Genomic DNA, 15,499 nt, shown 5'->3' with positions numbered 1-15,499 from the left:
GATTCCTCTCTAAAAACTGTATATGTTATTAATGAATTGGGTTCACACTTTTATAAAGAAAAATATCTCATTAAACATCAAATAGAAATAAATAAGAATTAAGTTTTCAAATCAAGCCATAAATCATATTCACATGACATTATTTATGACTGTTAAGGTTTTCATTTTTATTTGATTCGTAAAAAAAAATTAATCATAAAAAAGAGACAAAATTAATTAAGCATATTACGATTGTACATTTGGAAAATTAATGTTATTTAGAAAGTTAATGATCTAAATCCAAAGTTCCATCTTGTCAATCAATTTCTAGTATTTCTATATTTAAAGACAACATCAATGGTTATCTAGATCAATACAACAGTTATTTTGAAGAATGGCCTTCAACATTTTTTAGTAATATTTATTAAATTAAGTAGCTTAAGTGGCTTTTTTCTGACTAAAAACTTGAACTTTTTTCTCATTATAACTTTGAAAATATACTCAAACTTTCTATTAACCTCCCTCAAACTTCAATTGACTGCTAAGGGGTCAATACTGACGACACTGTTGGGAAAGCCTGGGTTAAATCATATTGGTTATTATTAAAAATATTGATCACCTTTTTGATATGAGGCTTAGCTGACCATATTATCAAGATATCAACATAACATTTGTAGATGATAATGTTATGCAAGATCTTATGTAGGATTTTAGATTCCAATGCTCTAATTACCAGCTCACAGATGTCTTCCAGAAAATGGCTGCCCATTGGAATCCCTAGTTGCTGGCAATGTGTTTGATCGTTGAACTTGAAGAATGAAGTATAGCAAAACAGTGATTATGCTCTAATTTTTGTTGGTGATATAATCAATCAATGTGGATTAAGAAAAGAATGATATTAAATCCAAATTAGCCTTAAAAAAGTCATAAGGATTCAAAGCAAAAGGAGGATATTTAATTGCATGGCTACTTGTTTGAATTTATAGAATTATTTTAATATTGTTTCAAAAGCTCGGATAATATTACAATTAATTTAGACCTAAAAAAGAAAAAACTATAAATTAGCATCTTTAAAACAAGTGAAATTTTATTTTCAGTATTAAATCAGTGAGATAAATTATTCCAAAATAGATTGTGTTTAAATTTAGAATCTCAAGTTCTTTTAAATGTATTTTCCCTTAAATTTTTCATATATTCATTATATTAAACAAAACAAAGTTTTAGATGCAATAGGAATTTCCATCTGTGTACAAAATCAATCTTCTAGAAATCTGGAATAACCAGACATCTGGCTATTTTTAAAGCTGGCTAATTCTGAATTTGGCAATCCGTAGCTATAATTCACCACATGGCCACATGGCATTTGTTTTCATTTCTTTGATGTACAGTAATGTTGCATGATGCCAGTGTTATTTCATTCTTAATTTTTCTTCATTTAATTTTTATTCTAAATATTACACTATACATGGAATTCTATATTTTTTAAGAGAATTAATAATGATCAAACAGATCCTGCTTTAGACAGTGTAGTAATTTGTATCTGTTAAAGAAAATATAAAATAAACAATAGAAAGCTAAAAATGAAATTGTAAGTAAATGTTTATCCTATATCTAGATAACTGGAAAATCCAGAAATTTGTATCAATTATTTGGCACTTGCCAGATAATTGGTCTGGTACCGTATTAGGAAAGAGTCTATACTTTTTCCATACAATAAAAAGTCATCATTAACTCTTACAATAATTTTATAACTACATGTTGCTAATTTTAATTTATATACTTTGGTTTGTTTTGTTAATTTTTTATATATTTTGTTTACTGTATGTTACATTAAACAAAATATATCAGTGGTGGCCAACACGTAGACCGCGGTCGACTGCAAAGGTTTTGAAAGTAGCCTGCGAAGCTAAAGCGGAACAATTTGCTTCCACTTAAATTAACGTTTAAAAATCTTAATTCGATAATTTATTGTTACAATAATAGACTGTCTGTGCAACACACCCATACTGTTTGTATTTATCCCGACAAACAATGCAAACGAATGTTAACTTTTAAATTAATTGTAATCGCAACGCATGCGCATATAAATGGCAATTGCCAAATTTTGAAAAACTTGCTGCACTTATGCAATGTCAGATTTTGTCCAATTAAACATTTTTATTCATTTGTTTATTCACAGTGTATTTTTTTTAAGTTAATAAGTATTTCATCTCAAAAAATAAAAAAATTATAATTAACATTTTTTTCTTTATTTGCTAAAATTTTTTTGTGTATTTATTTCTTTACATTGTAATTTTTTTAATTTAATAAATATTATTGTGCTTCATAAAATAAAAAAATATAATTATTTGTTTTCTTTATTTGCCATAATATTTTTTTAGTTGAAATTATTGTTAATTATTTATTAAAATATCTATGAAAAATTTGAAAAATCCTAAAATTGTTTGCCCATATTCATAGTCGCCCGCAGACTATATTTTACCAAAAAAGTAGCCCCCTAAGAGATAAAAGTTTGGCCACACCTGAAATATATGATCTAAGTAAACACAAATGCATTCAAAAGAATACATTCTAAGTTTAAATAAAATCTGTAAAATGGAACAATATAGACAGAAAGGGCCGCTGGTCCCATTATGAGCTTTAGTGAGTGCATTTATTTGCGATTTATCGGAGCGTTTTCTCTGTGTGTTGCTGATTTTCTCGTTGTGCTCTTGGGAAAGTGACTACCTACCTTCAAGCGGTGCGGCCCGTCAGTACCTTCTTAGGGAAGCTAAAGGTAGTTGCGCATTTATAGCCTTTTTCAAGGCTACTTTATTTTGTGGTATGGCAAGTAAGCCACCACATTCTGTCGTCCTAGCAAGGACGGACGAGAAGGAGAGGCCCGAGGTGGTGCCTGAAGGAGAAATGCCCTCCCTGCCAAGTAAGCGGGATGGCAAGCAGGGCAAAAGAGTTGCTGCTGCTCAGAAAATTCTTGACGAATTGCATGAATATCTTGAGAATAATTCACATTCCAAGATTGGATCAAGAGACCATATCCCACAAATTTTGGGAAAGGTTGAGACAATAATAGAAATCTTTACGGAGGGAGAAGACATAAAGAAAATGATGATGACCATACAAGAGCAATTGGAAGACATCAAAGCTAGAGAAGAAAGAAGAAGAGGGAAGACTTTTGCGCACATTGTGGCAAGTCCACCTCTGGTTAATAAAAGGGTGGTGAAGTCTGTAGAAGTTGTAATAGTTCAACCAACAGACGGCACAGGTGATGCTGAGAAGACCAAGCAAATTATAAAGGAAAGAATAAATCCCCAAGCTTTAAAGATAGGGGTGAAGGGACTCAGAAAGTTACGAAATGGAGCTATAGCGATTGAAGTAGAGAAGAAAGAAGACAAGGTAAAGATACAACAAGCAGTGGAGGAAATCCCTGGGATGACAGCCCGGGAACCTAGGAAGAGGACCCCAAAGGTTATTATTCATTCCATCCCAAAGGAAATTGAAAAATCGGAGATACCGAAATTTGTCTATCAGCAAAATGAAAGTTTACAAGAGAGTTTTGCAGAAATAGGACAATTTGAGAGTGGTTTTGCTGTAAGGTTTGCCCTTGGAAATAGGAACAGGCCCACTTCCAGTTAGGTGGTTGATGTTAGTCCACAGACTCGTACAAAACTTCTAAAAATAGGAAAATTAAATATTCACTGAGTTAAATGCCTGGTAGAGGACTTCGTACCAGTTGTACAGTGCTTTAACTGTTGTAAAATGGGACACTTTGCAAGAGATTGTAAACAAGAAACTCCCAACTGTAGTCAATGCGGAGAGGGACATAGGTTCAGGGATTGTCCAAATCGGAACACCATTAAAATGTGTTGTAACCGTAAACAAGAAAAACAAATGGACACAAAGCATAATGCTTTAGACAAAAAATGTCCGATTGTACAAAGAGCAAAGGCAATTATAATAAGTCGTACTGACTATGGAGATAGCTCAGACTAATAGTATCAAGGAAATCAAGATCATGCAAGGAAATCTACAAAGAGCAATTGCAGCTAACTCTGTTTTAAACAAAAGGCTGGAGACGTTTGATGTGGCTCTTATGCAGGAACCTTATACAGTGAAAAATAAAGTGGCTTGTCTCGGCAGGTGGATACAGATTTTGCAAGTTGAGATGGAAAAACCACGTGCCGCTATAGGTGTGTCCTCTTGGGACGTGGATGTCCTTTTTCATATTGACATTAGTTCTCAGAACTGTGTGTGTGCAGAGTTTGTTTTGGCTGGCCACAGGATTATTATGGCAAGCATTTATAGAGTCTTTGGCGAGAATCTCAGTGAAACGTATGATAGTATAGAGAGGATTCTTAACAAATTTCCAGGACAGGCCGTAATTATTGATGGTGACTTCAATGTACATTCCCCTGTTTGGGGAGATCCAACTCACGACACAGAGGCAGATGACTTCATGGAATACGTAGCAATGCAAGGACTTCACATAATGAATGATCCTATGTCCCCACCAACTTTCGTTGGTCCAAGGGGTAGTAGTTGGATAGATTTAACTTTATGTAATGATATTGGCTTGATGTGGCTATACGATTGGGAAGTGGAAATGGAAGGTTGCTTAAGTGACCATTCCTCAATTTGTTTCAAAGTCAGGGTTCCCGGGGAAGGAACCAAAATTGAAGAAAGAAAGTATGACATCAACAGGATAAATTGGAATCGGTTTAATGATAGGTGCAGGAGAGAGTTGAGGCAGATCATGAGTGGAAATAGTAATGATAGAGAGATGGTAAAACAAAGGATTGATGACTTTATTCGAATCATAAATGAGATTTGTAATGAGTGCATACCTGTTAAGACAAGGAGCAAGCACCTTGTTCCATGGTGGAACAGGAACCTCTCTCATATAAGGAAACACAACAATAGGTTGAGAAGACGGTTCCAACACTGCACTAATATTGAGGAAAAAGAGCAGAGGAGGGCAATTTATCTAAGGTTTGAACGGTTCTATAAAGATAAAATAAAAGAATATAAAATTTCGTCGTGGAGAAGGTTCTGTGAGGAAAATTCTGGCAATCCTTGGAACTTCTGCTTTAAGCTAAGTACTGGTAAATTCAAGACCAGGTTAATTGCTTCATCTATTAAAACCCCATGTGGGCCAACTTCTACCTTAAAAGATACAATTACTTTTTTACTGGAAAGGTTCTTTCCAAAAGATGATAAGGCTGAGGACTCACAAGGACAAGGGGAAATAAGAAAGAAGGTGGAGGAGGAGTCAGATGAGTGCGATGACCCTCCATTTACATTTGAAGAAATTCAAGAATGTATTAATAAAATCAAAGCCAATAAGGCCCCGGACGGAGATGGTATAGTGATACAAATTGTTAAAGCCATCTGGGAGTGCAGTTCGGAAACTCTTACTGAGGTATATAATCAATGTCTTAATTACGGGGTTTTCCCAAAGAGGTGGAAGGAGGCTAGGGTGGTGATCATCCCCAAGCCTGGGAAAAAGGACTTGAGCGATCCAAGCAGTTATAGACCTATTAGTCTCCTGCCTGTTATGGGTAAGGTTTTAGATAATCTTATGATCAAGAGGATAATGTGGCATATGGAGCGGAAAGGTATACTAAGTGAAGTACAGTTTGGCTTTAGACCACAGAGAGGAACAGAGGATGCCATTAACAAGGTGATTGGCGATATTAAAGAGGTACTTGGTTATGCCAAGTATGCGGTGGCAATAAGTTTGGACATCCGGGGCACTTTTGATAATGCCTGGTGGCATTCAATTCTTTGGAAACTTAAGATGAATGGCTGCCAAGGAATCTTTATAGACTGGCAAAGGACTACTTTAAGGATAGAGTAGCTATATATAATTTGAATTGGACAAGGATTGAGAAAGGGCAGGAGAGAGGCTGCCCGCAAGGGTCGAAGTCGGGCCCCAGTTTTTGGGTCGTTCATTTTGATACTATCTTAAAGAAGATAAAGAATGCGGCAAGATGTACGGCTTATGCCGATGATGTAATGATTGTTATGGCAGGACATTCACGTAGAAATATAGAACTGACATGTAACAAGCTTCTCAGTGATATTTATTCATGGGGCAAGGAGGAAAAGCTGGAATTTAACCCCACTAAGACTCAAGCAATGATTTTTGCAAAAGATTTTGTGAGTGCGTTGGATAGAAGAAAACCTATACTCAAGATGAATAATGAGAAGATACAGATAGTTAAGAAATTAAAATACCTGAGCATCGTCATGGATAGCCGGTTGAGCTGGAATGATCATATAAAAGAATTAAAAGTCAAAAGTAATATTATTTTCAACAAGCTGGCCCAGGTTGCTAATGGCATCTGGGGCCTGAATGCTGAGGCGATGGACACTGTCTACGATGGCATGTTCATTCCGATTTTGACTTATGCGGCATCGGCTTGGTGTGAGAAGGTACAAAATTGTACACAGAAGAGGCATCTAAGGCAGGCTCAGAGAACTGCATTGTTAAAACTTACTAGATGCTATAGGACCACCTCAACTGAAGGACTTATGATTTTGGCTGGAAAAGCCCCTATTGAACTGGTAATTGAAGAAAGGGCCAAGCGCTATTGGTTGAAGGTTAAAGATGTTACCAAACTGGCGAGAATGGATCTCAATATCGAGAAGTATGAGAGGATGGTTCCGGTGAAGGACATGCCGCACCCTGCAACGTTATTCAGGGTTCGAGAAATGAGGCATTTAAAAATTACTACAGAAATTTATACTGACGGGTCTAAGTCCGAGGTTGGGACAGGAGCTGCGTTTGTGGTGTATAAGTGGAATAACGAAATCTATAATGAAAAATTCCGGCTAGAAAAATATTGTTCGAACTACCAGGCAGAGTTGCTGGCGATAAGTAGGGCCATTGAATGGTGTGTTGCTAATGATAGGACTGAAAATGTTTGTATTAATACGGATAGCATGAGTGCACTTCAGGCACTGTTAAGTCAAAAGTCCAGCGATCACCAAGTTTATTCGATTAAAAAGCTATTGAAAGACCATAATTTACTTGACCGTATCGAATTTAAATGGGTTCGTGCCCATGTAGGCATTTATGGTAACGAGAGGGCCGATTACCTGGCCAAGGAAGCGGTGGAAGGCGGCCAAGTGGTCTTTGACATAATACCCGTTTGCTGGGGAAAGAGGATCTTGAAAATGAACACAATACAGAAGTGGCAGGAGCTTTGGACTGAAAGTACCAAGAGCAGGAGAATCTATGTTCTTCTTCCAAACATAGAAGAAAGACTCATGCACTTAAATTGGTTTCCGCCTGGTCAGGAAACTATGATTTACCTATCTGGGCATGATGGCCTGGGGGTATTCAAAAGGCGGTTTAACCTTAGTGAACAAACTGACTGTATGTGTGGTCAAGCAAATGAGGACATACATCATCTTATCTTCGAATGTGTAAACTGGCAGTATAACAGGAAAAGACTGGAACTCATTGCCCTGGAGGAGCGGTTGACCTGGCCTTGTGGCTTCTATCAGCTCATAAGAAATGAGCACTGCTTTAAGGCGTTAACAGAGTTCTTCAGAAAAATTTACAAGAGCAAGAACGCTCGAATGTAATTATCTCTTTCCTGGGTGCTTTAGTAGTTTAGCTGCCCAGTAGTTTGTTTATTTATTTTACTTTATTGTTTACTGTTACTTTGTGTTCTTGATGTAAAGGATTAAAGTTTCATATATCTCCGTTGTGCAATGCGGTGCGGGGTGTATTGATCCCTGTTAAGGGAAGTTAAAAATAAAAAAATAAAAAAAAATATAGGCAGAAAATGGTTGGATTTAAAGCTGTAAACATTTAGAAATATTAAAATTTTTCTGGTTTTTAAACATATCACTGATTTATTGTTTCATCTGCCGTAATTCTGTAATTGTGTTGTTGGTAAAAAATAAACAATTAAAAATTTCTAAAGCTATTTGAATGCCACTGGAAACTTTTTATTATAATTTTATATGGTGAATTTTTTAAATAAAGTTTTTTAAAAAAAATTTATGTTAATTTAATTGAGTAATTTAATAATTTTTAATAATGAACACTTTAAAAAGCATATAAAACTTTTCAACAGTCTATTTTTAAATTTCTCATTTCAAAAATTTTTTTCTAAAAGAAAAGTTTATTATTGTGCCCAAAATTTATAAAATTTAAATTTGTCTAGATATCATTGAATAACTTCTATTTGATAAACATAATTTAAATAACTTAACTACAATGCTTAAATGGAGTGTAATAAATATAAAAGAAACACAAAGTTCGTACAAATGCTTTCGAGCTGTAAATTTATCTTCAGATTAATTTAAAACCCAAATGATGACAAATCCATTGTATTATTCTGAATTATATTATAGTTAAATTAATTATAAATAAAGTTGATACTTGTCAACTGATAATTTTGATAATTAGATGATAAAAATTATCATCCAATTTAATTAAAATAAGTTTAATAAATTTTAAAACGTCTAAGATAAAGACTGAATCCTATTTTGATTACAGAAATTCTATTTTGATAAAAAAACAAAAAAACAACATTATTTAATATATTTTTAGGAATTGCAATATCCCAATCCTATTTTTGATATGTTATTCTATTAAATATCTTCTGAAACTGGAAAATAAATTTATCATATCAATTATAGAATTCCATTTTATTCCCCTCCTGAAGTTGGAATATTGTAATTTTGAAGATATTTAAGATATAAATATATACATAAAAATGAAATTTTTACTTTAGATTCCAGTCTTCTATAACAATTGCATCTTATTCTACAAAAATTAATATTTAAACAAAAAAATATTTTGTTAACAAAATATCAAATGAAGTGTTTAAACTAGAAAAATTTTAAACATGTAGAATGAAAATCCAGAATGTAATACTTAAATGATCTGTTTTGTTTTAATTGCTATCAAATAAATATTAATCTTATAAATCAAAAGAAAAATTTTGTTTGTTTCTTGGCACTGTTATATTAGTGTATCTGCATGAGACATTTACACAGACATTTGCATTTGTATTTGTGATGTAACTGAATTTTGTTCTCTTTTCTCTCAACTTTTCTTTACAAAATTTATCTATTTTTATAAATTTTCCATAAACCTGTTCCATTTTATTTTACAGGAATTTTCACAAAAGTTCACAATTTTTTTTTTTCAAATGACCATAAAAGTTCATTTTAACGAAGGAATCTGTGATATCATTGCCTATAGACCAATCCACGTCAATATATTTAGCTTCATGTTCTGTTATTTCCATTTTCAAATTAGAACGTGAAGTAAATAAGTAAATTAATAAACAATTTAATTCTTAAAAACACATTGTTTCAATAATGACATGCAACTGGATAAAACTGTATTACCATTTAATCAGTTTTCTCTCACCTGAATACTGGTAATTTATTTTATCACTTGTAACATAAAACCTTATAATGAATGAATATTTTTAAAACTATTTAATAAATCTTATTAACATTACTTTCCATCTATTTTTGATGTTTCTTTAAAACATAGTTATTACCTCATGAAATATAGCACTTTAATTAGATTGGTCTACTAAGAATTACTTTCATCATTGAGAGACTTTTTTACTTTTCAAATATTTCTGTAAAATATGATTGAACAAGTCTACACAAAAATGGATTTTACCAAAATTCATTGATGCCAAGGCAGAAGCAAATATTCAATGTCTATGGTCACTAATTAACAAAAACACATGTAGCTTTCAAACTTGTTCAATGTTTTCATAAGCTAGTAAAAAATAAATACAATAAAATCTAACAAAAAATACTCTTTCTATAGAATAGACAGTAATTGAGTAATGAATACCAGTGTCATATCACATTCAGTAATAAATAATGAATACTGAATAGAGATTAAGTATTTATTTCTATAGAATCTTCTTCATATGAGGGGAGATCACAACTTAATTTTCTTCTTTTGTTAATTGGAGCCCTGCTCATGATAGTTTTTTTCAGAATGAAGAAAGGAAGCAGAATAGTGGAATTCAACATTCTCAAAATGATATTTTATTCACTACTAGATTAAAGATGCAACAAGTACCAAATATATTGATAAATATTTTACACTTTTGAGTAATGGTCAGGTAATTCTAAAGTAGTGATGGCTAGCTAGAGGCATAAGTACTAGATCCTGCTCCCTAGGCCTTGGCCCAATAACCAAATAGTTTTGAACAACCAGTGCATTATCCCATAGTCGGGGTCAGACTACGTAATGCCAAAATTGCCACTTGGCAACATTTTTATTAAAGTGGTGATAAAAACCCTAGTCCACTTATTTTGACATTTGGCGTAAAATTAAATCACAATGCATGTCTCGGGAAAACAGCAGAATGTCGATCGCCTTCTGCCCGGAGTCCCACAAACAACAACCTAACAATTTCAGAATGTCATATCACACAGCAAGTTCGGACAGGAAAGCAAGAAGTGACATTGAAAACAAAAGGTAGTTTTCATGCGATGCCAACCAGCATTTCCAGATTGAGGCTTTTTTATTGACTGACAGAAAATTTGGGGAAATTTTTGGAGTAAAATTCTTTTTCATTGTAATCTTTTTTAGTTAACATGAAAATTTTAGACATGAAATACTGTTTAAGCATTGTGATCAAATGTGTTTTTTGGAATTGTTCATTAAAAATTATTTAATAATGATTCCTTTTTCTAAATGACAGCTTAACATATTACTTTTGCTTTCCAGACTCCAAATTGATAAGGCTATCAGCACCTGCATTAACTAGTAAGTTAAATTGGTGGCAATAAATAATTTGAAGTAGTGAAAAAAATTTTAAACTGATGAAACGGTTGGTGATTTGTATTACCAAATACTTTTAAATAAATCAGTAAAAAATAAAAATAAAAAACTTAAATGTATTTAGTTTTCTTTAAGATCAATAGGGTATTTCCCACGCCAAATATTGTATTCTAAATTGAAGAAAAGCACTGAGATCGGCGTTATGCTTGGTATGTCCTTTTTCCGCAAGCATTTTCAACGCACTTATGGACGTCGTCATCAGGCAAAAACAAAACTTAGTGAAAAAATTGAGCGGAAAATAATTCGACATAGAACAGAATGCTTAATAATCTGAATTAAAACTTCTTTCCAAACTGTTAGGAACACACATCAAACCTTCAAAAATGTTCGAACTTGTTCGTTTTATTCAATTTTTCCAGTGCATTTTTAAATAACTTTATGATATAATTTTAATGACTTTTTTATATAATGGTTTTGATATGTATCAACATGTTCAATTGTTAATTTGGTCATTAATTACAAATTATTTTTATTTGAATATACTGAAGATTGAATACATAATTAACATTAATATTTTTTGGATTTTAGATGAAATAACCATAGGTTTTTTGTATATTAAACAGAAAAATCAAAGAAAAGATTATTAATATATATACATTTAAAAAAAATATTTAGACTCATCTCACTTATAGATAAGAATTAAGAAATAAAGTATTTAAGGACAATTCTAATATTTTTTCATAAACTGTGTCAGTAAGAAAACAGTTGTAAAATTTCACAAAAAATAACAATTTTATTACATTGTAAAAATTAAACAGTCACAAACAAAACCAAAAAGGTTTTGTTCGTGACTGTTTATTACTCACTCCAGTGTTAATAGTTAGATGTTTACTTTGTATTATAAAAATTATTTTGAATATAAACAAGTTGTGCCAATTTAATGTTAAAATCATTAATTCATTATTTGCTAGAAAAAGTATGTATAGGTAGTTTTCAATTAATCTGCTCTTAGTTAACAAGTTTTTGTTTTAACACAATTCATTAATTAAAGACAATTTTCATACTACAGATTGTTTTTGTATAACAGCTTCCATGATGGTCATAGAACATAGTATGGTGAGATCATTTAACATGTTTTCATATAAAAAATATGTTTCTTTAAAGTAGCACATTATCACATTAACCAATAACTAACTGTACTTACAAAAATATGATGTAGTAACATATGACTCAAGAAAAGTATGTGAAAATTTAATAGCTTTAGAATTTTTTAAAAATTAATTTAGCACAATCAAACATTTATACAAGTTGCCAGAATAAATTTTATCTAAATGTTTTCAGAAGCTAGGTAAATATATTTTTTGCTATAAAAAAATTGTAATAATTCTTTCTTTATGATTGAAATGTCATCTTTAATACAATTAACTGAAAAAATAAGCTTTGAAATTAAAAATATGATTAAAAAATATGCAAATTAAATTAATTTTAACAACATTCAAATGGCAAAGTAATGAAAATTTCATTAGAAATAAGTTAGTATTCAGTATATATATATAATAGGGTAGATGTACCAGTTTTGGCCAGTGTACCAGTTCTGGCCAGAAAACAAATTTAACTTAAAAATGTAATCACCACATATTCAAATCTGTCCAATGAAACAAACTTTTATTGTTAACTGTTCACACAGTTAATAATAAAAGTTTGTTTCATTTGTGATTATATTTTTAAGTTAAATTTGTTTTCTGGCCAGAACTGGTACTACACTAGCCAAAACTGGTACATCTACCCTATCTAATTATTTCGGGGATACTATAGATTACCACCTATGGAATTTCGGGACTTTGAGTATATTTCTGAACTGAGGAGACCGAGACGAGTTCAACGATACCCTACTTTTGGACCAGAGATGAAAAATAAAAAAGTTATCATACTTTTTTTGGCCATCGCGCAATGATCGAGAGTCGCATCGCTCTCTCCGCTAAGCCTATCGCATGTTCAACAGGCAGTCAGGCAAGTCGGCCATATATACTTTCAACAAAGGCAGATGTCGATCCACGAGCACACCGATCATCTGAGGTTGGAGTTAAGTTATTTTTGCAACTCTCGTGCTCCTTGACCTCAGGGCCTATGGCCCCTCAGCTGACACACTTGCTATCACTCGCGATCGGCTAGTACTATGCGTTGCTTTCGCTGCTTGTCCAACAAACCTAACCTATCCCTCCGGGAGATGACCGTAGTCCAACATCATGGTTTACAGACTTTACCGCAAGATGGCGGTACTAGCAACTACAGTGCCGTCTGCACGATAACTTAAAAACTATGACTTTCTTATTTTTTGTCTCCAGTCCAAAAGTAGGGTACCGTTGAACTCATCTTGGTCCCAAGTTCAAATATATACTCAAAGTCCAAAAATTCCATAGGTGGTAATCTATAGTACAGCCATTATTTCATTCATTTTTAACAATGTAAAGAATGAAATAATTCAATTGAATAAATAGATTATTTTATACTTACAACTTACCTGAAGTATTTCTATAATATCGTAATACTAAAGGAAAATTGTTAGAACCAGATTTCTTTACTTTAACAATTTGTGGATATAAATAGCCATATAAACATTGAAAATTCTTTCGACGCAATGTAGTTTGTATGATTGAAAGCATGATGAATACTGAAATCACAATATTAAAATTTTATTATTATTATTATTATGGTAATTTTTAACATGCTATTAATAAAATTCTAGAAGTATACAAATTTATATATATATGTAATTTTATCTTTTTTTTTTTTAAAAATAGTTATAAATGTATCTATAACAATTTTTAATACATATAATTTGTAAATTAGCATTTAAATGAATAAATTCATTATTTGAATCCATAAAAAAATCTACTCTATTGCTTGAATCACAAACAATATCTTCCATTCATAACAATCTCCTAAGTTCTTTTGGACTTACTTTTGTCTTCTGAATTCACCATAATGTTCAAAGGTTTTGAACTTTTCTTTTAGAAAGTAATTTGTGACTAAATCCATCTTTCAGGAAACAAAACCTAAAAGCATTGTGTTGCCTTAAAGATGGATTTAGTCACAAATTAAGTCAAAACTATATACTGCAAACATATTATTATTATACAATAAAGTTATAAGTACAGTTCAAAAATAATTGGATTTCTTTTACAAACATTCCATTACATTCAAACCTGATGATGACTGCTTAAAATGGAAGAAAACGTTTGTTTAAATGAAAATTAATTGCTAGTTTAATGGTAATTGCTTATTTTTATATAAGTGGATTTCATCAGTCTGTAAGAACTTAGAAAATTGCTATGAATGGAATTATCATCTTTGTGATTCCAATAATGTATATTTTTTGTGGATTTGTAACAAGTTGGAGTGTTTCTCAAATCTCGGTATTTCAAATCCTAAATATTTTTTGCATGGTTAAACCATATTTACAATTCTAATGAAAATGAGTATAATTACATAAATAAATGACTATAAAAATGCTGTATATAAAATTTAAAATATCTCAATTAGAATTACTATATTTTCAAGAATAAAGAACTGGAACTAAACAATTTTTGAATAAGAAAAGCCAGAATAAATCTGATCATCACTTCTTAAAGAATACTCGTGCATTGACAAGACATAATCCATTGTAATATTATGAAATAAAACACAAAAAATTAATAAATAAGTATAAAAAGTTATCTCATATACTTCAGTAATATCTTGAACAAACAATATTTTTCTGAAACTGAACATTAGGTTGTGTTCTCTGAACTTAAGAACCTATAAAACAAAGATGACTGAAAACCAGAAATTGTTTTAATCTCATTTTAATCTGTGAACATGATTTGTCATTCATTTTTACTGTATTTAATATTTTTTAAATTATTGCAATATAATCATAGTATATTATCTAGAATTTGCATTGACTTTTCATCCCTGTGAAAGACAGCATTAATCATAGTTTTCATAAAACACACATAGTAAAGTATACTTTTCTAGTTCATATCTTCCTCTCAATGAGATTATATCAGTAAGCAGAAATTTTTATGAAACAAAAAATTTTCAAATTTTTTTTGATATTACAAATATTTGTAATATTAAATCTGGTAGATTAACAGATCTACCAGATTTTTAAAACAAATATAACACTTCTGATATAACAACTTATAGGAGTCAAAAATTTTAATATAACAAATAAGATTCTAAAAATAGTAACTAATTTAGCAATTAAACATAATTCAAATAAACTGTTGATTTGTTTTAAAATTTATCTAATTTATTAATTAGAAAAAATATCATTTATAATTTTTAGGAAACAATTTACATATATTAAACTGATAAAGAAATGGCAGAGTTACTCTTATTTTTGTTAAAAATCAAAAGTTTTCATTACTGGAAAAAAATTAAAATAATAACAATTACCATACATATATTAAAAGAAATTTTGAGGTTTCCAATTTTTATCTTAATTTTTCTTCATATAATCATAAAAAAATATATTGTAAAACATTGTAAGTGTAAATGAAAGTTGCTGCTAACATTCCATTAATGTTAAGTAAATAATATGGTATGCATACAGGATGTCCACTTAAAAATCTGTCCTGGGGCAAAATATAGCTTTCTAGCATTGCATAAGTGTATGCCCATGGTGCAGATTGTTCCAGCACTAAAAAGGAATCAATTTAGCACAGGGTTTCATAACAGAGTGAATGTAACTTTGCA

The 15,499-nt window shown here is 31.2% G+C and overlaps 1 protein-coding gene across 1 annotated transcript in view; it reads right to left on the bottom strand.

Moving 5' to 3' along the window:
* Positions 1-15,499, bottom strand: part of Pisd (phosphatidylserine decarboxylase) — a 43,119-nt gene that overhangs the window by 25,188 nt on the left and 2,432 nt on the right. Inside the window, 1 exon segment of the mRNA XM_067280260.1 lies at positions 13,281-13,430. Within this exon segment, the coding sequence (XP_067136361.1) occupies positions 13,281-13,422 (142 nt within the window). The 5' untranslated portion in view covers positions 13,423-13,430.

Source organism: Centruroides vittatus, unplaced genomic scaffold, assembly GCF_030686945.1.
Source record: "Centruroides vittatus isolate TY-2023 unplaced genomic scaffold, ASM3068694v2 contig_882, whole genome shotgun sequence".
Taxonomy (NCBI): Eukaryota; Metazoa; Arthropoda; class Arachnida; order Scorpiones; family Buthidae; genus Centruroides; species Centruroides vittatus.
This window is presented reverse-complemented; position numbering and strand designations above follow the sequence as displayed.